This window comes from Furipterus horrens, unplaced genomic scaffold (assembly GCF_987537825.1).
Source record: "Furipterus horrens unplaced genomic scaffold, mFurHor1.1.pri manual_scaffold_1, whole genome shotgun sequence".
Taxonomy (NCBI): Eukaryota; Metazoa; Chordata; class Mammalia; order Chiroptera; family Furipteridae; genus Furipterus; species Furipterus horrens.
In genome coordinates this window covers 195936756-195961021 of record NW_028327171.1, presented here as the reverse complement: position 1 = coordinate 195961021, position 24266 = coordinate 195936756, and the positions used below count along the sequence as shown (strand labels likewise).

The following is a 24266-nucleotide window of genomic DNA, read 5'->3' as shown; positions in this document are numbered from 1 at the left end:
TTCTTTAATACAACTTAGGAATTTCTGTTATTCCAAATTGTAAGTGAAGGTTTATTTAGAAAGTTAGAGGTAGTAGAACTGAGCCAGCTGGGCTTCACAGACTCAGGAAACAAGTTACAGGAGTAAAAGAAGGGCCCTTCGCACTTGGGAGAGAGAAGGGCGAAGATAGCGCATGTGCCTGGCAGGGGAGAAGAGGGCAAGAGCATGCCACTATCTAGTAATTTCTAAGTGTACCATTTTTCAATAATTATATATATCTGAACTAAGTACAGATAGGTTGGCTGCTTAATAATAGCATGAGGAGATGTGGACTAGGATTTCTTAGTAGCCAATTAATCTTCCTCGATTCTTTTTAAAGCTTTAAGCCCAGAAAGGAGCCCTTCTCTGATATGGGTATCTTGTCATCTTCATAAGTATTTGCTCCCAGATTGTTCATTCTTGGATCTCATTCCACCCTGAAGCCTGGTGACTTGAAGATTGTGACCTAATGAATGAAATGCAGTGGTGGACACCTTCAGAGGGTGGGCCAGCTCTGCCTGATGCGTTGAGAAGCCTCAGTTTGTTGTCACCCTTCATTTTATAAGGTTCGCTGTTACTAGTAGGCAGGGCAGAAAGAGCTACTGGTCATTGTTCTAATCTGTTGCAACCATCCATGAAGGGTGTGATCTACATATCAGGTGGAATCTTTAGACACCTGCCGTTGGACTTGACCCCACTACCTATTAGTTTTACTGATGTGCCCATTCCTTTCTCTCTGCCCCACATTCTAGGTGCTCGTGTGACAATCACAGATCGAAAAGTAGCACTAGAGTTTCTGAAGTCAAACGTTCAAGCCAACTTACCTCTCCATATCCAGCCCAAAGCTGTTGTTAAGGAGCTGACTTGGGGACAGAATTTGGGGAGTTTTTCACCTGGAGAATTTGACCTGATACTTGGAGCTGATATCATATATTTAGAAGAAACATTTGCAGACCTTCTTCGAACTTTGGAACATCTCTGTAGCAACCACTCCGTGATTCTTTTAGCTTGCCGGATTCGTTATGAACGGGATAACAACTTCTTAGCGATGCTGGAGAGGCAATTTACTGTAAGTAAAGTTCACTATGATCCTGAAAAAGATGTACATATTTACAAAGCACAGAAGAGTAACCAGAGGGAGGGCTTATAGTTTCCTATAATTTAGAGGAATCTTGTCTTTAAAAGTGGCAATTAAGGTCTTACCCTGGGGATCTAACCATATTTAATGAAATGTACAAGTCTAACCAAAGGTTCTCAAGGGACAAAGCGCAAATGTTCAGTTTAAAAACAAAGCAGCAACAAACTTCGTCCCATTGTTGTGACTTTTTAGTCCTATGTTACTCACTCAGAAACTCAATGAACATTAAAGGGAAGTGTGTGGTTTTGGTTCACGTTGTTTCTGGAACCCATGCTGCTGCTCCTGGTGAAATGGGGAAGGGCTGGTATAAAGGCGTCTTCAAAGCAGTGAGCTTGTTTTGTTTTAGAGAGGCTGAATCATGCAAATCATTTAAAACACATTTTCTGAGATGTATGTTTAACCCATTTTCTTAACTTTCTGAATATAAAAAGAGAGGTTTAATATACATTCCCTGAGCTGTTAACGCTCTTGAAATCTTTGGTCTACCCATTTAGGACTTAAATACTTTTCATTGTTTGAGATTGGAATGTGGGTTTTCTAAGGTCTCATATCATGCTTTCCGGCTTAATTTCAGATTTAGGTATATAAACAAAGGAATAAGTAAAAATAAAGTTTTAGTTACTTTTGAAAGCATATAAAATCTTGCACTTCCATGTGCTGTGAATAGGTTTTCATCTTCAAATCAAAAGCTATAGTTTTTCCCTTCACCTTTCCCTTTTCTCAAATGTTTTTGCATTTTTTTCTTAGGCTTTCCCTGCCTTCTTATAATGCACAGGATGACAATGACAAAGTTTTAAATATCACCCCTCCACAAAAGGTTAGCTCCCCAAATTCCTTCCTTATTGTACTTGTAATTGCTTGTTCAGTATCCAGATTCCCCAGAAGACACAAGCTTCTTGAGGACCAGGACTGCTTCTGCCCCTTTCAGGGTAGCCTCCTCAGTATCTAGTATATCAAACCAAATATTTGCTGAGCGACAGATACATTCCATTTAGAGGATATTGATCTTTGGGTTAAATGGTTGCTACATTGTTTCATGATTATCCCTGATAGACTTTATGAAGTCATACACAACAACACAGCCCCCACCCCTGCTTTGTTTTACAATGTAAAAGCTTAAACAGCTTAAAATTTAGACCACAAGAATATTATAATCTCATATGGCATTTGATATTAGATTTCCTTTGTAAAACATCAGAAATAAGACCTCCTGCTTCCTCTTAACCTTTGAATATCTTCGGTATGAAAATACCTTCTACATTATTTTCTACAATTATCTTATTTATTTTAATAAAGGCGAATTAAAAGTTCTGAGCATTCTGTGAGGCACCAGTTTAACACAATTCTGATAAATGCACAAATAGAAATAGCCATGGCTTGAAAATCCATAAAATGCCAGTACTGTACATGAACAAGGAAGGTCTTTTAAAACAATAAAAGCTCTGTGATGTCATCAACATGAATTAAAGGCCAATCACATTTAAGTATTAGAAATTATATGAATTAGTTTAGTTTAAAATCCCTAACTTTGGAAATAGTTATTAAAATGATTTGAGTTGGGGGGGGGGGGGGGCGGGGGTGGAGATTCCAAGATGCCTGGATGCTCTACCACGCGAGCAATGATTAGGTTGTCTTACGTTTTCATAAAACATTAACTAAGAATACTGTTGCCAGAACAAGTTGAAGGCATTATTTTTTCTTACCCCACTAGCAGAAAATAAAGGCAAAAAAAATTTAGTAGGAAGTTTGGTTGTCTAAGCGAAAATCAAGTTTTTTTTTTTTTTTTTTTTTTGCTTTGGGTTTACAGTGTTGTCACAGGTCGGGTTCCCCAGGGAAAGACTCTGAGAGGGAGGCTGGAGTGCAGAAAGTTTAAATGGGACTGCTTTCAACATCCGCGTGTCTGAAGGAGTAAAAGGAGGACTAGTAAGGAGGGAAAATTTGTTCTGTGATACAGACAGGAAGTCCTCAATGAATTCAGACATGGGATGGCCCTGCAGTTGGGCCATATTAAGGCAAACGGTGGGACTTGATAATATCCTTGTGTAGCTTAGTCATTGGATCCCAGGGGCATAACCTTGAAGATGCTATCTGGAGAGAGACTGGGCCAGCAGTCACCATTTCCAGAGGCTGGGGAAGTGAGTGGTTCAGAAGGCGTGTGGGGGAAGGCTGGGAATCTATCTGGAGAGTAGGCCAGTGTACACCATAAGTATCAATCAACAAAGTTGGGACCTTTTTCACTTATGTTAAAGGGATTAATGTATCCCATAAATGTGCCTTTTAAGTGTGGCTGTTGTGTCCTCAAGTTAAGGATAGAAACTTAGTTCAAACTGACTGTACTAAGCCTGGATTCTCACATTGCTACTTCCTTGAACTGTTACACAGTTATCAAGTGGGTATCAGTAACATCTTTCCCAATAGAAATTAAATATTGCTGCCAAGGTGCTATGTTACAATGTGTGTAGACATCAGGTTCAGAGAACTACCATTATAAAGCATGCTGCTATCGTTTTCTACATTGATTACCTCTTAGGGGTGTCTTACTTTAGTTCATGAACTATCTGAAGTCCTGGTGCCTTCTTCAAAGTTTCTAGCAGAACATTTATTCTTTTGTACAAAGGGATCAGGATTCTAATACATCAAAATACTTTATCTAAATCAACTGAATACTGGGTTGAAAATTCAGGGCAGAATAACAACATTGTCTGGAATGTTTTATTTTACCAAATACAATTAATGCCCCTAGGAGACAAGGACTGTACCTCATATTTTATATTTCAAGTGTTAACATGGTGCCCTCTTCATAAAGGGAGTTCAAGAAACATTTACTCATGAAAAATACAGATTCCTTTACAGATGAGTTACCTTATTGTCTAATTTCTGTGCATTATTTTTCCTTGACCAAGGTAAGGGATAATAAGTACATTATCAGGGTTATCAAATTATCAGGCTTTCATTTATGATGTTTGAAAGGTAATGGTATTTCCTGTCAATTTTTAAAAGAGATTTTATTTATTTTTAGGAGGAGGGGAAGAGAGGGAGAGAAACATCAATGTGTGGTTGCCACTCACGCGCCCCCAACTGGGGACCTGGTCCGCAACCCAGGCATGTGCCCTGACTGGGAATCAAACCAGCGATCCTTTGGTTCATAGGTTGGCACTCAATCCACTGAGCCACACCAGCCAGGGCTCCTGTCAATTTTTAAGTCAAGAAAATAAAAGTTTTGAAGTACATTTATTTATTTATCTTCACCTGAGGACATTTTTTTTTTTTCATTGCTTGTAGAGGGAGGAAGGGAGAGAGACAGACAGACAGACATCAGATATCAATGAGAGAGAGAAACATTGATGGGTTGCTTTTTCATACTCTCCCCAACTGGGGGTCAAACCTGCAACCTGGATATGTGCTGACTGGGAATCGAACCCACGAACTTTCTTGTATATGAGATGACGCTCCTACCAAATAAGCCACACCAGTCAGGGATTTAAGTATTTTTAAAAATCACTTTCAAAAAAATCCTCACCCGAGGATACGTTTATTGATTTCAGAGAGGCAGAAAAAGAAACATCAATCAGTTGCCTCCTGTACATGCCCTGATGGGGGACTGAACCCGCAACCTAGCTATTTGCCCTGACCGGGGATGGAACCCGCCACCTTTCTGGTGTGTGGGATGACACTCCAGTCAACTGAGCCATCTGGCCAGGGCAAAAATCACTCTTTTAATATTCCAGTATTGTAAGAGATCCTAGATATAGAGCCTGACATCAGTTTGTGAAAGAGACATGTGATTTATTTTAGTGTCAGAGAAACAGTCATTATTCTATTGCTCTGCAGAATCTCTCCCTAGACAGAAGTAGCATTTGCAAGTTCTTTCACAAGAATGAGGTGAGACCTGGCAGTGAATACAGAGAGCCCTGCTCTGGGAAATTGGAGATTTGGGTTCTCTTAGCACTGACATGAATTTCATGAAATCAGGGTAGTCCTCATTTTTTTGATGTCACTAAAAATTGAGGATTTGGCCCTGGCTGGCGTGGCTCAGTGGATTGAGTGTCTGTCTGCAGACCAAAGGGTCACCGGTTCAGTTCCCAGTCAGGGCACATGTCTGGGTTGCAGGCCAGGTCCCCAGTTGGGGGCACGTGAGAGGCAACCACATATTGATGTTTCCCTCCCTGGCTTTCACTCTCCCTTCCCCTCTCTCTAAAAATAACTAAATAAAAATCTTTTTAAAAATAATACTAAAGCTCTTAAAAAAAAAAAAAATCGAGGATTTGTTAGCTCCGAAGTTTCTTTCCACTGTTAAATTTTGTTAGCTTTTCTTTCTACAACCTGGGAAGGGTTAAAACTTAATACTAGAAAAGACAGCATACTGAAAAGTTAAGTTTTCTTGATGAGAACCACTGTTTCTGAGGGAGATAAAAGGGAAACAGTATAACAAAAAACAGGAAGGCCTACCTACTTTATAACCTGTGTTCTGCTACTTCTAATTTTTCTTCTCAAAAAGACAAAAAGAACTTACATATTGTGAAGTCTGACATAAAAAAATACTAACCAATATGATATTTTTATTAAGTTAGCAGATTCTTAGTAACATTTAGGAAACAACCTCCAAGTATGAAGAAAGCCATACTTGATTTCCACTTCTCGGTATCTATTCTGGACTTACTAGCTTGTAGGTATCTCTACTAACTTGTGTATATCTGTAACAGTCAAAGGTTTTAAGCAACCTGAATGTCCACAAGAGAGGTTATGTTTATATTTATACAGTGGCATACTACATACCTGTTAATAGACAGATGTATGTACATACATATACTGAAATGGAACTATTGCCAAGACACAGTCAATAAATAAAAGCAACATTTATGTAAAAAGAGAGGGGAGGAGAATCTCCATTACACTTTCATATCTACAGGGTGGGGCAAAAGTAGGTTTACAGTTGTGAGTTTGTGAAAGTTTGCTTTTTTTAAAGTATATTTTATTATGCTGTTACAGTTGTCCCAATTCTTTTTCCCTTTGCTCCCCTCCACCCAGTAGTTTGCTCTTACATTGCTACTTATTATTGTATTATTTTCCATACAAACAACTATAAATCTACGGTTGCCCCACCGTGTATGTAGGTTGACTCTAAAAGTATACACAAAAAAGTTTTTACCATTTGTCCATTTGTAGTTTAGTTTTTTCCAAATGTACATATCACTTAAAAAACTGAGTTAAAATGACATTATCAAGAAAGCAGAAAGAAAACTTAATGGGAGAAAATATTTGCAAACCATTTTTATCTGGGAAGGGTCTAATATCCTGAATATATGGAACTCATGAAACTGAACAACAAAAAGTATCATTAAAAATTAGCAAAGGACTTGAACAGACATTTCTCCAAATGATACACAAATAGCCAATAAAAACATGAAAAGATACTAAACATTAGTCATTAAGAAATTGCAAACCAAAACCACAATATTTCACACATGAGCATGGTTATAATTTAAAAAATTAAAAAGCAAACTCATTCTTCACTGGTGGGAATGTAAAATGGTACAGCCACTGAGAAGGTTTAGCAGTTCCTCAAAAAGTTAAAACAATTACTATTATGACCCAGCAATTCTACTCATGGGTATTTGAGTATATTATACCCAAAAGAATGGAACCCAAATATTTGTACATGAATGTTCCTAGCAGCACTATTCACAATAGGCAGAAGGTGGAAATAACCCAAATGTCCATCAACAGGTGAATAAACTGTGGCATATATGTAATGGAATATTCAGCCACAAACAAGAATGAAGTATTGATAAATGCTGTAATGTGGAGGAACCTCAAAAACATGCTAAGTGAAAGGAGCCAATGTAAAGTTACATATGGTATGATTCCCTTTATATGAGTTATCCAGAATAGGTAAATTCTATAGAAACAAAGCAAGACCGCGGGTTGCCAGAGGCTGGAGGAAGGGGGAAACGAAGAGGCAGGTACAGGGTTTTTAGAGCGATAAAAATGTTTTAGAACTAGATACAGGTGATGGTAGAATATTGTGAATGCACTAAATGCCACTGAATTGTTCACTTAAAATGGTGGATTTTATTATGTGAACGCCGCCTCAATAAAAAATGAAAATAGTTCAAACTCCTGGAAATTTACCTTTCCTCTTCAGTTGTTAGGCCATTAGAATTCCAAGTCCCAATTTGGACAGTGTGCCTAAAATGCACAATGAGATGAAGGTCAACATTGATGAAGGTGTGGCTTTTCTCAGTTTTTGGCATAAGCTGTAGTGGACAGTGGCATCATCTATAGGAAAAAGCCAAAGGAAGAACAGATGTAGAGGAGAAACCAAGTTTTTTTTTCGGACCTGTGTTTTACAATCTCAGTGCAGATGACAAAGGAGTCTGGAGCTCAGGACTGAAACTGTAAATGAGCAAGCGACGGCAAAGACATGCATGAAGAGAACAGGCACCCTATGCTTTTACTGGCGATCCATCCAAGCACCTGAATGACAGGCAGGGCAACCCTGGTTTATGCCTTGTCCCTATTAACATTACCCCTTCGCTCTCAAAAATGCCTGTTTCTATAATAATGTGGTCACTTTGTAGAAGAAAAAAGAAAGTAAGTCATGTAATTCCCTTAATACAGTAACAGGTGTACAGAAGTACTTTAGAATAAATGCAACTGCTATTTTTAGAAAATGAATCAATAGTATGAGTCTTTTATTCTTATTAAGCAAAGGGCAGATAAACCACATTCCCTCCTTTTATATGATCACAAAACTTCAGAATTATAAAGGGACCTGAGAAGTTATCTATTCTTATTGTTTTCCAATGCAAACATGCACTTCATGACATCAGAGATAGCTGATCATATTCTCAACAGAGCAGTAACATCTCCGAATCTTCAAACAGGCACTGTTAAATCTTACTGAACAAAGAAATCTTGTGCTAAAAATTAGGAAGACAGTAAAATTAACCGAAGATATGTTCTTGTTGCCTTAGTTTTCTGTTGCTGTGCAACACAAGCCTGTGATATAATCTAACATAACTTTTGCTCACTTAATAAAAGCAATAAATGTAACAAGAAAATGTCTTAATGCTACTAGCAAAAAACAAGATAGAGATCCCATCCCCAAAAAAGAGACTTAACAGTTTTTAAAAGCATGTTTATGTGACTGCACATAAATGTGTGTAAAAGGGCATTATGACAGTTTTTACCACAAAGATTACAGTAAAAAAAAAAGCATTTTATGACAATATTTCACAATTCACAAGGATCACTTTAATATACAAAGCAATGCTACCATTCTGAACACAAAGCAGCTAATATGTACATAGTGTTAATAAAAGGTTTTATAACTCAGTACATTTTTTTCTTTACACAGGTAAAGCACAAAAAGATTTAGGTAAAAAAATTAAAACAGGGATGTTTCTAGAATGTAGGAAGTTTTATTAGAAATGTAGTTCCCTTATTATAGTTCTCTATTTAGTATTCAACTCCAATAGCAACATCAGAGTCAAAAATCAATACCCTGTGATAATTTTGGGGGGAGGTATTCGTTACCCTGATCGTCTAGGGAAAACCAAGAAAGCAAACACCTCTCTCTATAGAAACTTCCCTGATTGTTTCTAAAAAGTTTCAAGTGATACATCTAGGTTAGAAATAATTCCTTTTGGGGTGGAGATGACAACTGACGTGGACAAATGAGTCAGAGACAACTTTACACGGAAAACCGCTAACTAGCACTCTCCTTACCACCCCTAACAAATCTGATCACAGAAAAATGTCGACAAGTTATTTCCCACCTTTAATATAAATAATTTTATTACACAAATTGGAGTGGCACCTGGATAAAAATACATCTATAAAGCATTTACCAATTCAATTTTAATAACATAAGAAAATAAAACCTCCCAAACACAATGCTAGATCATTTCACTTGGCCAACTAATGTAAGATCGTTATCTGCAGGGATTTTCTTCCCTCCCTACCAATTTTTCAACTATCTCAGATTTACTTTCACATCTCTGAGATGCTTCTCAGACAGAAGCTTAGAAATGCAGGCAAGTATTAAATAATGCCTGTATAAAGTAGGTAGAATTTGAATTTCCTACTGTTTGACCCTCCTTAAAAAAATTTCCTGAAGATTGTTCATTTTCTTCCTTGCTGGTGAAAATTAAAAATGTTATTGTTTTACCAAGCTAGGACCTGCACTCACAGTACCAGAATGCAGGCAGGTGAATATTTTCTCTCTGTGCTAAACAACTCTGCCTGTTTTATAATATCATTTTTGCTTCACAGGCTTTGTTCTTTTTTTTTTCTATTTTAATTTTTTTAAAAAATAAATTTCAAGCTAAAACACCTGAAATATAATCCTTCCATTCAGACGTTCTCTGGTCCCCCTTAAAGTTTGTCTGCCCCCTGAGGACACATACAAAGGCTTAAGCTACATTCACTAATCAGCAAGAACTTATCATAAGCCTATGAGACAGATGGAACTTCAGCACCCTGTTTGATTTATTTGAAATTCTTCCATACTGACTCAGCTTCATGATATGTTCAGCCCCTCAGGGATTAGTGCCTCTTCTAGCCATTGATCTAGAAAGTCAAGGAAACCAGTTCCTAGTACATACAGTGACTATGCAGTCAACTTAAAAAAAGTCAACATATCAACATTAAAAGTATTCAAGATGCATGTAAGCCACTCATGAGTTCTAGTTGTGCTTTGTACACTGAGTGAGCAGATGTATCCCACAACTCCTTACCTACAGGCAGCACACTTCGCTTTCTCCCTCCTCATCTGAAATCAGTCACATTTAGGCAGCATTTCTCTGATGTTAACAAGGCCAATTTTAAGTGGAATAAATTTAGTCAAATGATTGATTATACATGTGGTCTCCATTATGACAGTAATTAATTGCCTTGAAAAATCTTTTACCATTACGGGACAAATCCATGGATATCTTGGCATCCTACACACAGTATTTTGGGGTAAGAATAAGAGTATTTAAAATTGGAAATAGTCACTTGAGTTGCTTCCCCCCCCCCATCTTTACCCATAATTAAAAGTAATAAGGATTTGGACCCATCTTCTATTTAACTAGGCTAGTCAAATCTAATTTCCTGACATTTTTCTTTCAGAACTATAAGACTAGCCTTTAGGTGCTAAAGTATTTTAATTAATGGAAAATTTTCATTTAAAATTGTCCAGTTATTTGAAGAAAGGAGAAACACATAAGTCAGATGACAATTAATTGATGAGGGAATTTCTCAAGTTGCTGATACCCAAACTGGGTCATTTTTAAAAGTGCAAGTTACACCAAACATTTATAAAGAATATAATGTAAATATAATCCAAATAAATATACAACTGTTGTATTAAGTCAATGGGACACAACACACCAACAGTTTTCAGGGCTACAAAGGCAATAAAATAAAGCTTCTTGAAAATAACTGAAAAGGTATATATAACCATTGTTTCTAAAACACCCTTTAATTCAAAAATCTTAACTTTAAGATAACAAGCTTTATTTAATCCTGCAAAATGAAGCAGCCTTTTTGATCTTCAAAATAGAGAACAATTTATGCTGACTAGCTAATCACAGAATTTTAAAACATATTAAAAATGAAAAGAAATCTAGATTGAAGCCACCTCAAGTAAGTAAGAGTATCTTGACTTAAATATACTTGCTGTTTCTTCCTAAGCTTTTGTATGATTCCATATGCCACTCGAGTGGTCAAAATGATAGCAGGGGTAGGCCTGAGAGACAGAGATGAACCGCAGCCAGATGGCTTCTGACTGACAGCCCTCCTGGCTGGCATTGTGCTTTCCGATACGAGCACTGCTGCTGACCCACCATACAAACGCGTTTTCTGACAAAAATCCTTGCTCAGATGAAAACACCAACCCCCGCCCCCCGATGATTTGTGAAATATCAGTGGTACCTTTTAGAAGCTATCTTTAAAATGTTCTTACCACTGTTTTAGCTGCCAGAGACAAAGCATAAAAACCAAATACTTTGGGGATGGAGGGGAGTTTTCAAGTGACTAGTAACATACTTAAAAGTATCAAGCCAAGAAAACTAACAATAAAAAAAAAAATACTTGGAAAAAAATTAGAAGACAAAAAATCAATTATGAGTGCTGGAGTAATGCAGTCCAAGAAACTATCAAAAGGTAAGCAATAGAACACGCAAAAAATGTAAAATTTCATCTGACCTCAATATACTATAATACTCAGCATTCCTGACTTAAGAGCTCTCAGAGCTTCAGATTATATACTGTATGTATATATATATATATATGTACACATATATTATACAAATGCCATTTCCCCCCCAAGAATATCTAAATGAACAGAGCACCTATGACAGTATTATGGTTGCCAATATGGTACTTGAGTTTGAAAAAGAATAAACTTAAAATTACATCTGATAGCAAGTGTTTTTAATAATGTGAACACATTGGATCTAGCCCTTTCTAAACCACTTTTCAGTTAAACACTATCAAAGCTTGAAAACTAACAAGAGTAATATCAAAAATAAACCCCTCCCACTTCATTTTCATTAGTTAATCTGTCCTAAAGATAAAAGTGCCACATGGCCCTATCTTTGCAAAGTGATACCAAACTATTTTCTAGGCAAATCAGTAGCATATGTACAGATCCCTATGATGACATTTCATTCCCTTTTGGCCAATATGAAGAGAAAAAAACATTTATTACTGGTAACATGGCCACGTATGTTCTTGGCTCTAAGATTTTTTTTATTCTGCTATTTTCATGATAAAAATTCTAAAAGTTGCATGCTTAAAAACAAACACACTTCCCCCAATTCTTGTTTAAAAAAGGAAAAAAGTCTGCACAAAAGATGCTTAATTTCTATCTGTATAAACTGAAATCTTCAAGTCTCTCCAAGGGTCTGAAACAGATTTAGCAACAGAATTCATTTCTTACCTCACCATTAAGTAACTGACTTCAAACCAGTGCAGTTACTACCCTCAAGGTGCATAGGACTCAGTCTTTGTAACATACAGATCCAACCAGCTAATATGGAAGTGATTGCCTCGATTTATCAGGGACTAAGAGGACCACCAACTTTCTAATTACCTAGAAAGCCCCAACTTTTGAAAAATGTTTAACTTTAGTTTACAACGTGCTAAATACTAGGCATTATTCATTTATTAAGCTTATAGCATTCAAAATGTTCACTTGGACATTTTGACTCATTATGAAAGAATTCTAGTTAAGATTTCTGATTTTGTTTGGTTTCTGTTAAGCCAGTTTTGGAAAATGACATATATCTATGCTGGTATACAAATAACTTTTATGCTCTAACTTTCCCCATTAGCTCAGCAGGATAAACATCAAACTTTACAGTCGTTTGAAAGCTGCCTTGAGAATCTGGTGTATTGTCCAAATATACTACATCACTCAATTCTTAGAATGAGGCTCCTTCATAAACTCTGTTCATCCTTGAAAAAAGACAATGGTTTGTTACAAACAAAAATATACCATTTACAAATATTAATTAAAAAATCTTATTTTCAAAATGGACCCAATAATTAACATCCATCTGCATATTTTAACACATTAACAACTTTAAAAAATATCCATGACTAAATATAAAACATTAGTTTTCTAGACTCTCTTCTGAAAGAAATAATCTTCTCAAGTGAGAAATTAAATCTAACATTATGTCAGATTCTAGTTTTTAAAATCTGCCTTAGTCTTACTTTTCTTGTAGTCTTATTTTTCTTTTAAAGGATAATTCTTAGATTTATCAGGCTTAGTGAATAAAATGATTAATTAATAATAAAAAGTAGTACTAAAAACAATGTATGATACATACAAACACAGACTGTTAAAAAGGTATCTCCTTTATAAAATGACAGACTATACAGCATATTGGAAGCCTAAAGCATAATTATCCTTTTTAGAAGAAAACAAAACAAATTTTTCCAAGGATGAAAATCCAAATATTGTAGTACAGCAGTCATTCAAATATGTCTGAAGAAAATCACTTTCCTTGTCACATCAAATAGTGTACTTTTTAGAGCTATACCTTACAACTTCATTAAAAAATTCAGTAGAGATATACTCTATTAAAGTGTGTTAATATGGGAAGATTTAAAATAAGTATTTTTCTACAACACAACATTTTATAAACAAATATATCACTTTGCTTTACTTAACATCTTGAAGGCTTTCCTGTTGGTATAATGTTAAGTGCAAACGGGAACCATTTAATTAGAAATTTTTTTAAGTAAATGATTGACAATATAAATATTTCTGAAGGCGATGACAAAAGCATTTATTTAAAAACCTTGTTATATAACTCAGGGCTTATTTGAGTAAAGAGCGTCTTTTTACTAAGAATTTAGAACTAACTAAAACAAGCTTTGTACTTTATGTACTTCAGTTTAATTTAAAATTAAAATACCATGCTTTTTTTCATTCAGTTGGTTACTTCTTTTAATGTATTCAAAAATGTTGAACACATACAGAACTGATTTAAGAAGCAACAACTGCCCTAGGGAAGAGCTGTAGTTAATACAGAATGTTTTTAAGAATCAAGGACAAGTTTTCAGTATTGAAGAGAATGTACATAGAAAGCACTCCAAATTCATTCTTAATTTCTTCAACACCATGCTAAAATTCTTTTTCAGAGGGTACGTCTTTTAATAATTTTACACAATTAACAATGAAAATGTGAACACACGTCAATTTGGCAGTCACACTTCTTCATTGCACCTTACTTACTTTATGCATGCGGCCCATACATTACGTCAGCCCAAGAGGCTGGGGCAGTTCTGTCCCTAAGGCAATCAATGCGCTCAGCACAAACCTTGGAATATTTTATAAAAAAAAATTTCTCTTCCTCATTTCCCCCATCATTTTACAGGTAAATCAATTATTACTTCTTGAGGAGGGTAGGGGATGAAATGTAGAAGTCTCTCCATGATTCCTGGCGCTGAAAATTTCTTGAGGGGAGAAGTGGAGGCAGGTGTTGGAACATTCACAGTTTAATGCAAAAGCACAAATGAATGAAATTCTGTAGTTGCTTTCAGGCAGTTTTGCGCATAGAAAAAAAAATATTTAGAAAATAAAATGTTTATTTTGTCTTTCTGGTTGTGGCCAAGTCAATTCTTTTTCCACCATAACAGGTGAAATTTAAATCCCAAACTAATCTGATTTGTGGCAGTAAAGGTCCTTAAGTGCTTTTAGCTCCTCAATCAGTGTCTTGTTTTGGTTTTCAAGCACTGCCACTCTGTTTTCTAAACATTTCACATATTCTTTCTTCTTTCTGCGACATTCTCGGGCTGCTTCCCTATAAGCAAAAGAGGGCAGGAAAAGTTATGTAACATTTCTGTATCACTTATTTTGGGTTGGAATACATTTCTTTCTTAGAGTTAGCTCATATCACTTTAATATATTATAAATCTAGCACTTGAAAAAATACAGAATGAGTTGGAAATTGCCTTAAACATTTAATTTTAATATAATGTAAAAGTTTCATTAAAAAAACAAACAAAAAACCCCAAACGTAAAAACCCCACAGACAACAAAAGGGCTGAACTATCACTTAAAAATTAATTTAAAAAATGCATCATACCTATAAAACTTGAAATTCTATCAAACCAGTGACTAAGAAAATATTAAGTTAAATTTTAGTGTGAAAAACATCCTTTAAGTATCTCACAAACTCATTTCAAGGCATTTAGAAAAACCTAACCAAAGTCTCTTCAACAGATGATGTTGAGAAAACATCATGCAAAAGAAGAAAGTTGGACCTTAGCTTATAACATATATAAAATTTGAATAAAAATGGATTAAAGACCTAAACGCCAAGACCAAAAACTATACAACTTCTTTAAAAAAACATAGCGGTAAAGCTTTAAGACATTGGATTTGGCAATGATTTCTTGGCTATGCCTCCAAAAGCACAGGCAACAGAAGCAAAAGCAAGCAAATGTGAAAATGTGACTATATCAAACTTAAAAACCTCTGTTCATCAAAGGACAGAATCAACAGACTGAAAGAGAAACCTATGGAATGGGAGAAAATATTCACAATCGTGTATCTGATTCGGAGTTAATATCCAGAATATACAAAGAACTCCTAAAACTCAACAAATTAAATTGATATTTAAAAAAGGCCAAAGGACTTGAAAAGACATTGCTTCAAAGAAGATATACATATGGTCAACAAGGACATAAAAAGATGTTCAACATCAATCTAATCATTAGGGAAATACAAGTCAAAATCACAGTGAGGAATAACCTCACAGCCATTAGGATGGCTACTATAAAAAAACAAAAGCAGCAAATAACATATGTTGATGGGGAAGCAAAGAAATTTGAAAACTTGTGTACTGTTGGTACAGCCATTATAGAAAACACTATGTCAAGTCCTCAAAAAATTAATAACAGGATTACCATATGACTCTGCAATACTACTTTTGGGACTATATCCAAAAGAATTTAGAGCAGGATATCAAAGAGATTATTTGCAGACCTATGTTCATAACAATACTATTCACCATAGCCAAGAGGTGGAAGGAACACAACCCAAATATCCATGGACAGATAATGTATTTTTAAAATGTGGTATATAGGTAAACAATGGAATATTATACAGTCTTAAAAAAGAAGGAAACCCTGTCATGCACTACAACATGGATGAACCTTGAGGACATTATGCTACATAAAATAAGCAATCACAAAAGACAAAAACTGTATGACTGCACTTATATGAAGTATCTAAAGTAGTCAAACTCATAAAAACAGAAAGAACGGTGATTGCCAAGGACTATGGGGAGTGGGGTGGTGGAATGAGGGAAGTTGTTTATTATAGAGTTAAAGTTTTACAAGATGAAAAAGTTCTGGAGATCTGTTGCACAGTAATGTTAATATACTAAACACTACTAAACTGTCAGAGAAGGAAAACTCTGATTCCAAAAAACCTCCGCTGCCTTGCGGCATACCTCTTCAGGGGAAAGGCTAAGGGAGTAAACCCCGACAGAAAATCCGGAGCCGGAGTCCCTAAGGCGGTTTGACGTTGTAGTCAACACCGGCAACTCCTGCGGCGCACCTGAAGCCAAGCTGTATTGACTCCGTCTTTCCCTTGGATCCCTCAGCTGCGAAGAGAGGGGGGTCTGCTGCATGGGCAACAGCAGACCCTCCATATCACCCTGCCCAGGCTCTGTAGCTTCAGCTTCACTGGAGAGGACACTCCAGCGACATCGCAAGATGTCGATTCAACACGGGAGGAGACAGATACCGTGTCACTCCCGAGTCGGACTGCACAGCCATTCTCGGCGGTGCAGATAGACTCTTAAGAAGCTACACCATCGTCTCTCGAGACGGACGGCTGCCGCCGCCGCCGACGACTAAACTGTATACTTAAAAATGGTTAAGATGGCAAATTTTAAGTTTTACTACAACTAAAATAAAAACTTTTAAAAACCTATCACAGATTAAAAGTAATAAAAATATTTTTTAGCAAGCTACTAAGTCACTAGCACAGGAACTGGCACAAGGCAGGTACTTAATTGTTCAATGACTATAGGAGTTGAAATTAGAAAATTTTTAAGTCCTTAAAAAAAGGAAAAAAAAAAACAAAAACACAGAACCCCAGCAATTTACAATCACTCATTTGCAACAGTGACAGTACAGCACAGTACAGCAGTTAAAAGACTAGTACCTTCATTGTGTCAGATTCTTAGGTTTCAGTAGTTTTACACCTTATCAGTTATGTGACCACAGGCAAATTATTTAACCTTAAGTTTCCTGACTGAAAAGAGGTAACATTATCTACCTCAAGTTTTATGAGAATTAAAGGAGTTAATATATGAAAAGCAACATAACATTTTTGTCTCAAATATTTTTGATCTGCAGGTGGTTGAATCCACGGATGCAGAACCTGCAGATACAGAGGGCTGAATGTATACTACATTGTTGCGAAAGATTAAATGTTTCTCAAAAAAAAAAAAAAAAAAAAAAAAAAGAAAGAAACATTGGGCGAAGGAAATTAATTTACTTCTTCAATGCAAGACCTCTTTGATCATTTCAATATACTAATCTCCAAAGAGAAATTCTATGTAGCATGCCCCAAAATGAATGTGACTACATGATGCTTTTTTGTGTGGGGGTGGAGAGGAGCCCACCAACTATATTTCAAGTAACAATGTCATGAAGAATGATGCTCAATTTAGGGACAGTTTAAGATAAGCAAATTTGGATAACAATTTCATACAGTATGACAGACTAGCAAGAATTCTAAACTAAGGGTCAGGAAATGGGTACAGTTCCTGATGTTGACATTAACTACTTGTGCAGCTTCCAGCAGGTCCCTTTCCATTTAAGGATTGTTCCTCATCAGTTTAAAAAAAAGCAAGGACTAATCACCCTGTCCCAAATGAAGGACTAATCACCCATTAGCTTTGTAGTAAGGAGTATGCAGAACCAGAGAATGAACCTGGCATGTCATTCTAAAGCACCAATTTTAATTGATGGGGCAGAGAGTATGAAGCATTTTCATACTAAAATAAGCATTACTATATTTTGGAGTAAAATACAAAATTCAAATGAACTTTAAATAAAAAGTTTAAAGAACTCTTTAGTTTGGAGAATGCCTCTTAAAGCTTTTCACAAATTTCTATCTAAATATTTTTAAGAACAGAAGAAAATGAAAGCACTCTCCCACTTGCTTGGTGAGAACGTGGGATGAAGATTAAATTGACCGCTGATGTCTCCGCCAGTACAGAAACAGGATTTTACAATTCCAAGCATTCATGCAAACAGATGGCCTATACATTCTGAAATTTAATTTGATACACATCTTAGGAAAGTTCTTTCACATAACATCTTCCTCCCTTATTTACTGAAATAACTGTCTGCCTAGATGTGATCCTAATTGTTTCATTTATTCTTTCCTTCTCTTGGCATCTTCAATTCTTCCATACTACCTTCACTTTTGTCTTTGCGTTCAAAGTTTATCAATTGTATCGATTTTTTAAACTATCTATTTATTTATTTATTTTTGGAGCCTTGACCAGGAATCAAACCGGCAACCTTTTGATTCTAGGACAATGCCCAACCAACACAGCCTCTGTTTTCTTCTTTCTTTTTTTACTACAAAGGGCCAGAATGTAAATATTTTAGGCTTTTGGACCCAATGGGCTCTGTCACAACTTACTCAATTCTGCTGTTGTATCATGAAAGCAGACATTGATAACACATAATTAAATAAGCATGGCTGTGCAGGGAGGTGCAGTTTGCTAACCCCTGACACAGATTAGTGATTTAAGATTTTCTTTTTTAACTAAGTACTTAAAGGCATAAATTTCCCTCTAAGCACTGATTGAGCTGCATCCTCCAAATTGTTGTCATGTTTTAATTTGCATTCAGTTCAATTAATTTTTTAAATTTCCCTTGAAACTTCCTTTTTGACCTACAGATTTAGAAATGTTTAATATTTATTTAATGTCCAAAAGACTGGGGATTTTCCCAGATGTTTTAAGGTTCAAAACATACTTTGTATTATTTCTATTCTCTTAAGATTCACAGGTGTTATATAAATGATAAATAGGTGTAGTTGGTTAATAATATCATTCAGGTTTTCTATTTTCCATCATCACTGAGAGAAGAGTGTTGAAGTCTTCAACTATAATTATGAAATTGTTCATTTCTTCTTTTAGTTCCATCAGCTTTGGCCTCACATATGCTGAAGCTCTGTTAGAAACATACATATGCAGAATTATGTCTTGTTAAGTAAGAGGACTGACCCTTTATTGTTACATAATGTCCTCTTTTAGATTACTGTTTGCATGGTATATTGTTCTCCAACTGTTTTATGTTTTTTAGCTGGGTTACACCAGGGGTTGGCAAACTACGGTCCATGGATCAATCCATGTAGCCTGTTCTTTAACATTGATAAATTTCTAGCTAGACTCACCAGAAAAGTGAGACAGTGAGTGAGAGAGTGAGAGTGAGAAAGAGGGAGAGAGGCCACAGATAATTAGTATCAGGAATGAAATCCCTACTAACCCAAGACATTAAAAGGATAGTAGGTAAATAGCACAAGCAACTTGATGTCCATAATTTTGATAACTCAGAAGAAATAAACCATATCCTTAAAAACAAACTTTCAAAACTCAAGAAATATAGTCTGAATTGTCCCTAATCTATTACAGAAATTCAATTCACAGTTTTAAAAAAAAGCCTTTTAAAAAATGAGAACTCCAGGCCCAGATGGTTTCACTGGCAAATTCTACCAAATATTTAAGGACTAGACAATACTAATTCTATACAATCTCTTCCAGACCTCATTTTATGAGGCTAACATTACTTTGGTAACTAATCCAGACAGAAGCATTAGAAGAAAACTAAAATTCTCTATAAGTCATGAATGCTGATGCAAAAATCCTCAACAAAATATTAGCAAATCAAATCCAGCAATATATAAAAATGATAATATATCATGACCATGTGTGGGTTCACCCCAAGAATGCATTCATATCTCAACACTGAAACAAAAAACAAAAAAACAATGTACTTCACTCTATTAATAGACCAAATAAGAAAAGCCACATATCACCTCAATAGATTCAGAAGAAGCATTTGACAAAATTTAACAACTATTTATGACAAAAACTCCTGCAAAACTAGGCATAGAAGAGAACTTCTTACCATAACAAAGAGCAGTTACAAGGAACCTATAGCTATCATCATATTTATGGTCTCCCAAAGATGTCCAGTCTTAATCTCTGGATCCTATGAATATGTTACGTGACATGGTAAAGAGGATTTAAGGGTCCAGATAGAATTAGGGTTGTGAATCAGCTGACCTTAAAATAGGAAAATTATCCTGGATTACCTGGGTAGGCCCAATGGAATCAGAAGGGTCCTTAAAAGTGGAAGAGGGAGGCAGCATATATGACTACAAAAGGAAGACACACAGAAACACAAAGATGCTAACTTTCGAGATGAAGCCATGAGCCAAGGAATGTTAGGTAGCCATTAGAAGCTGGATTGGGCAAGGAGACAGATTCTTCCCTGGAATCTCCTGAAAGGAACACAGCCCTGCTGACACCTTAATTTAGCCCAATGAGACCCATGGGGGCCTTTGGTCCAAGAAAATTTTAAGACAATAACTTTGATGTCTAAGGCACTAATCTTGTGTCAATTTGTGAGAAGCAGCAATAGAAAACTAATACATTTCCTAAGATGGGGAACAGGCAAGGATGTCCTCTCTTATCACTCCTATTCAATAGCCTATCAGAGGTCCTTAAGACTGCAATAAGGCAAGAAAAAGTAAAGGCATATGTATTGGAAGGAAAAAATAACACAGCCCACATTTGCAGACAATATGATTGTAGAAAATACCAAAAATCTACAACAAAGCTCCTAGAACTAATAAGTAAGTTGAGAACAGTTACAGGACAAAGGGTTAATAGAGAAGTCAATTTTATTTCTATGTGCCAGCAATGAACTGAATATTTGAATATAAAAAAAAATACATACCATTTAAAATAGTCCCCCCTGCCCTCGCCCCAGAAAGCCCAAACCTAAAGACCCTAAGTATTTAGGTTGGAAGCTAACAAAATATGTACAGAAGCTAGATGCTGAAAAATGGGAGCGTATAGTGTCTTCACAGAATGGAACAATCGCTATTGTTAAAATGTCAATTCTCCTCAATTGGACCTATAAGCTCAACACAATCCTAATCAAAATCTCAGCAAACTTTCTCATTGACATCAACAAACTGATTCTAACAGTTATAGAAAAATGTAAAGGAACCAGAAGAACCAAAAGAATTCTGTAAAAGAACAAAGCTGGAAGACTCACATTATCAGACTCAAAACTTACTAAGAGTAATCAAGACAGCATGACACTGGAGAAAGTATAAACACAGACCAATGAAAATAGCTAGATAGCCCAGGAACAGGCCCACACAAATATGGCCCATTAATTTTCAACAGAAGTGCACCGGCACAGAGAAAGGATAGTCTTTTCAAAAATGGGGCTGGACGAGTGGATGTCCATATACAGAAAATGAACCTTGACACACCTCACACCTAATATAAAAGTTAACTCAAAGGTGATCATATACCTCAATGCAAAACAATTTAACACTTGATATAGAGCAACTGAAACTTTCATACATTGCTGGCGGGAATGCAAAATAGTATAGAACTTTGGAAAACAGTTTGGCAGTTTCTTATAAAGTTAAATATATACTTACTATTACACTCAGACAGCCCACTCCTAGATATGTACTCAAGTGAATGCAAAGTTCATATAAAAACATGTATGTAAATGTTTATAGTAAATTTATTCAAAATCCTCCAAAACTGGAACAACTAAGATGAACTTCAAGGTGAATGGATAAACAAACTACAACATATCCATACACTGAAATACTAGTGATAAGACCAATTATTTATTTATGCAGCACTATTAATGAATCTTAAATGCATTTTGCTAAGTGAAAGAAGCCAGATCCAAAAGGCTACATACAGTATGATTTCATTTGTGTAAGATTCTGGAAAAGGCAACCCTGGGTGGTTGTGGGATCCTGTTTCACAAAGGAGAAAATTGATTTTTAAAAGATTACTATGTTCTTCTAAAGCCACATTAAAAGGGATAGATCCAGAACTTGAATACAGATCTATATTCAATCTCTGTTTCTTTTACTTTATTCACAGTGTTTGAAGAATCTTGGGGTGAGTAGCAGAGGAATATTTTCACCGATTTATAACTTTTTATATCTTTATATACCTTATTTTCATTTTGTTTGGTTTAAGTCATTTCTACACTAAAATCCTAAATAAATATTTAAATCCTAAGCTAAATAAAGAAAATTACTAAGGTAAATATAAGTAAATAAAAAGGTTTTGTTTTTGATGACAAAACCATGTATAGCTGTGGATTTATGAGAAATAATTTTTCATAGATTTTTGTTATGTAGCATTTTTATTGTTGAAGACTTACTATTTTAAGATTTTGTCAATAACAAGGAATTTTTAGACAATCTATTTTCAAAGAATATTTGGGTGTTAAACTGTTACTATTTTGAGTAAAAGTAATATTCATTTAGACATGAATTGGCCATCATACATTTACTATATTACAAATAAATTTAACATTCTATTTTAATATACATAAATGAAGCTCTTGATCTTGAAATATATTGCTCATGAAAACAAATAATTTTTAAATAACCTAGCCAGCTGGTTAAAGCCTAATTGAATATATAGCAAATTGTGTACTAAATCTCTCATGGGGAAATTGCATGAAAGAAAACTATGATCAAATATTGACCCATAATCCTATTGGCCATGTTGTAAGTCCAGCTTATTAATTAAAAAACTTTCAACAAGACCCATCAATTCTACCAGAATAAACTCAACACAAAGATCTACTGTCAGCAATCTAAAAGACTCGTATCTGAAGAATCTGAAAACATGCCTGACTTACACCAAACTCAGTAAATGCAGCACACGTACCTGTTCTTCATGAGGCGCACCTCTCTCTTCCGGGCGGCTTCTTCAGCAGGCTGCGTAGGAAGCGCTGGGGAGGACGCCATAACCACGCCAGGGGCAATGGTGCTTGTGGGTGCTGTGCGGATCTGGTACGTTTGTACATCTCCAGAGGCAGCTGGAAAGAAAAATGGTGAACATGGTGTAAGACACTGAAGCACTGTGACCTGGTCAAACTGGGGATGTCAATCATCAATCTAAACATACATTTCGGATTAAAAGGGGAAAAAAGGAACAGGTGATTCTGACTAAAATATTGAAAGAATCAGCACTCTTTGGGTCATTACTGAGAAACAGTTCCCAATTTAATGTGTTTATTAGCATAGACACTTGGGTGAAAGAGGTCTTAACCTATACACATCTGCTGGGTCATTTATCTTTCATTGGAATGCAGTTCTATTCTGTTGTTAACATGCTTACCAACCTTAAGTCTAAAAGGTAAGTAGGGCACAGCTTGGATCATCTTCCTAGATATAGTCCTCAATGTCTTCCTTTGATATTGGTAAATTCATATTAAAAAATTTCAAGTAGACTCTTGCCACGACATAAAAACGACCATGATTTTTCATAAAATAGCAAAATGGAAGAGAAAATAAAGCATTATGGTCAACTATTATAAATCTCTAATTGACACAAAACTGTAAGAATGAAAAAGTGTACCAAGCGATGCCAATTATATCATCCGTAAACACTGTTTTACTGTAAATGATAATGGCAAAATAAACTCAAGTTTTATTTTTCTAACTAAATGATCCATCACTTGTGAAAAGAAATAACAATCATCACTTGTCAAACTGCTTTTAAAAAAGCTTAATAATATGCCCATCTGAGAATAAGAAACCTAACATTATCTGAGAGAATTTGAAGGTCTTTATAAAATTATCGATGTTTGTTAATATCAATTAAAATGTGTAGTTTGGGTGGAAAAGGTTTATATACTAAACATGTTACCATCTTCAAACTGACGTTCACAATTCAAATTCACTGACATCCTGCTTTACAATTTTTGAGTACCTGCGTGTAAAGTGAAAAGGTGTTTTACTCCCATTAACAAGCAAAACATTATCTTCTTCAAATATTTTAGTAACAGAACATATTCTGTAAATACATGAGGGTCCTTTTAAATAAGTCATGACTCTCTCTAGTGGATGATTTATAATTATTCAAAAATTGTCATCCATGGTGAAAGGACACACTTGTCATTACCTAACATATTATTAATGAAAACATTTTTAGAAACATTTTTTATTTCTTTAATATGCAAATTTTCAATTTGGCATTAACTATATTCCTAAAATACTGAAATGGTTAAAAAGAAAAAATGGTCAACTCCTATCTATAATGATTCCTGAAACAAGTTGGAAGAAAACAAAACAAAATTAAATAAATAAAACAGAAAAAGCTATTTCTTTTTTTAAAGCTATTTCTATAGCTGCATATTGGCAGAAGACTTTTCAAAATATAATGCTTTCATTTGAAATAAAAAATGATCATCTTAGAAATGTGGGTGTAAATTTCTTCTGACTAAAAAAGCAGAGAAACGATTTTGAATCTCCAAAGATTATTATCAACAATTTAGTACAACTCTCATT

General features: G+C 35.3%; 2 protein-coding genes across 9 annotated transcripts in view; one reads left to right on the top strand and one right to left on the bottom strand.

The window, feature by feature from the left end:
• The window catches only part of METTL21A (methyltransferase 21A, HSPA lysine), a 56970-nt gene that overhangs the window by 10825 nt on the left and 21879 nt on the right, over positions 1 to 24266 (top strand). For 2 of the 4 annotated variants that reach the window (XM_090282961.1, XM_090282948.1), the window contains exon 4: positions 771 to 1409. In XM_090282961.1, coding sequence (XP_090139087.1) covers positions 771 to 1168 — 398 coding nt within the window. In that variant the 3' untranslated portion in view covers positions 1169 to 1409. Of the gene's footprint in view, positions 1 to 770; positions 1410 to 17029; positions 17123 to 24266 lie in introns of those variants that run through there. The other 2 variants (XM_090282951.1, XM_090282955.1) reach the window with 2 other exon arrangements.
• Positions 13788 to 24266, bottom strand: part of CREB1 (cAMP responsive element binding protein 1) — a 52133-nt gene continuing 41654 nt past the window's right edge. For all 5 annotated transcript variants that reach the window (XM_090282931.1, XM_090282935.1, XM_090282934.1 and 2 more), the window contains 2 exons: positions 22642 to 22792; positions 13788 to 14460 (listed from right to left, as the gene is read on the bottom strand). In XM_090282931.1, coding sequence (XP_090139057.1) covers positions 14316 to 14460; positions 22642 to 22792 — 296 coding nt within the window. In that variant the 3' untranslated portion in view covers positions 13788 to 14315. The remainder of the gene's footprint in view (positions 14461 to 22641; positions 22793 to 24266) is intronic.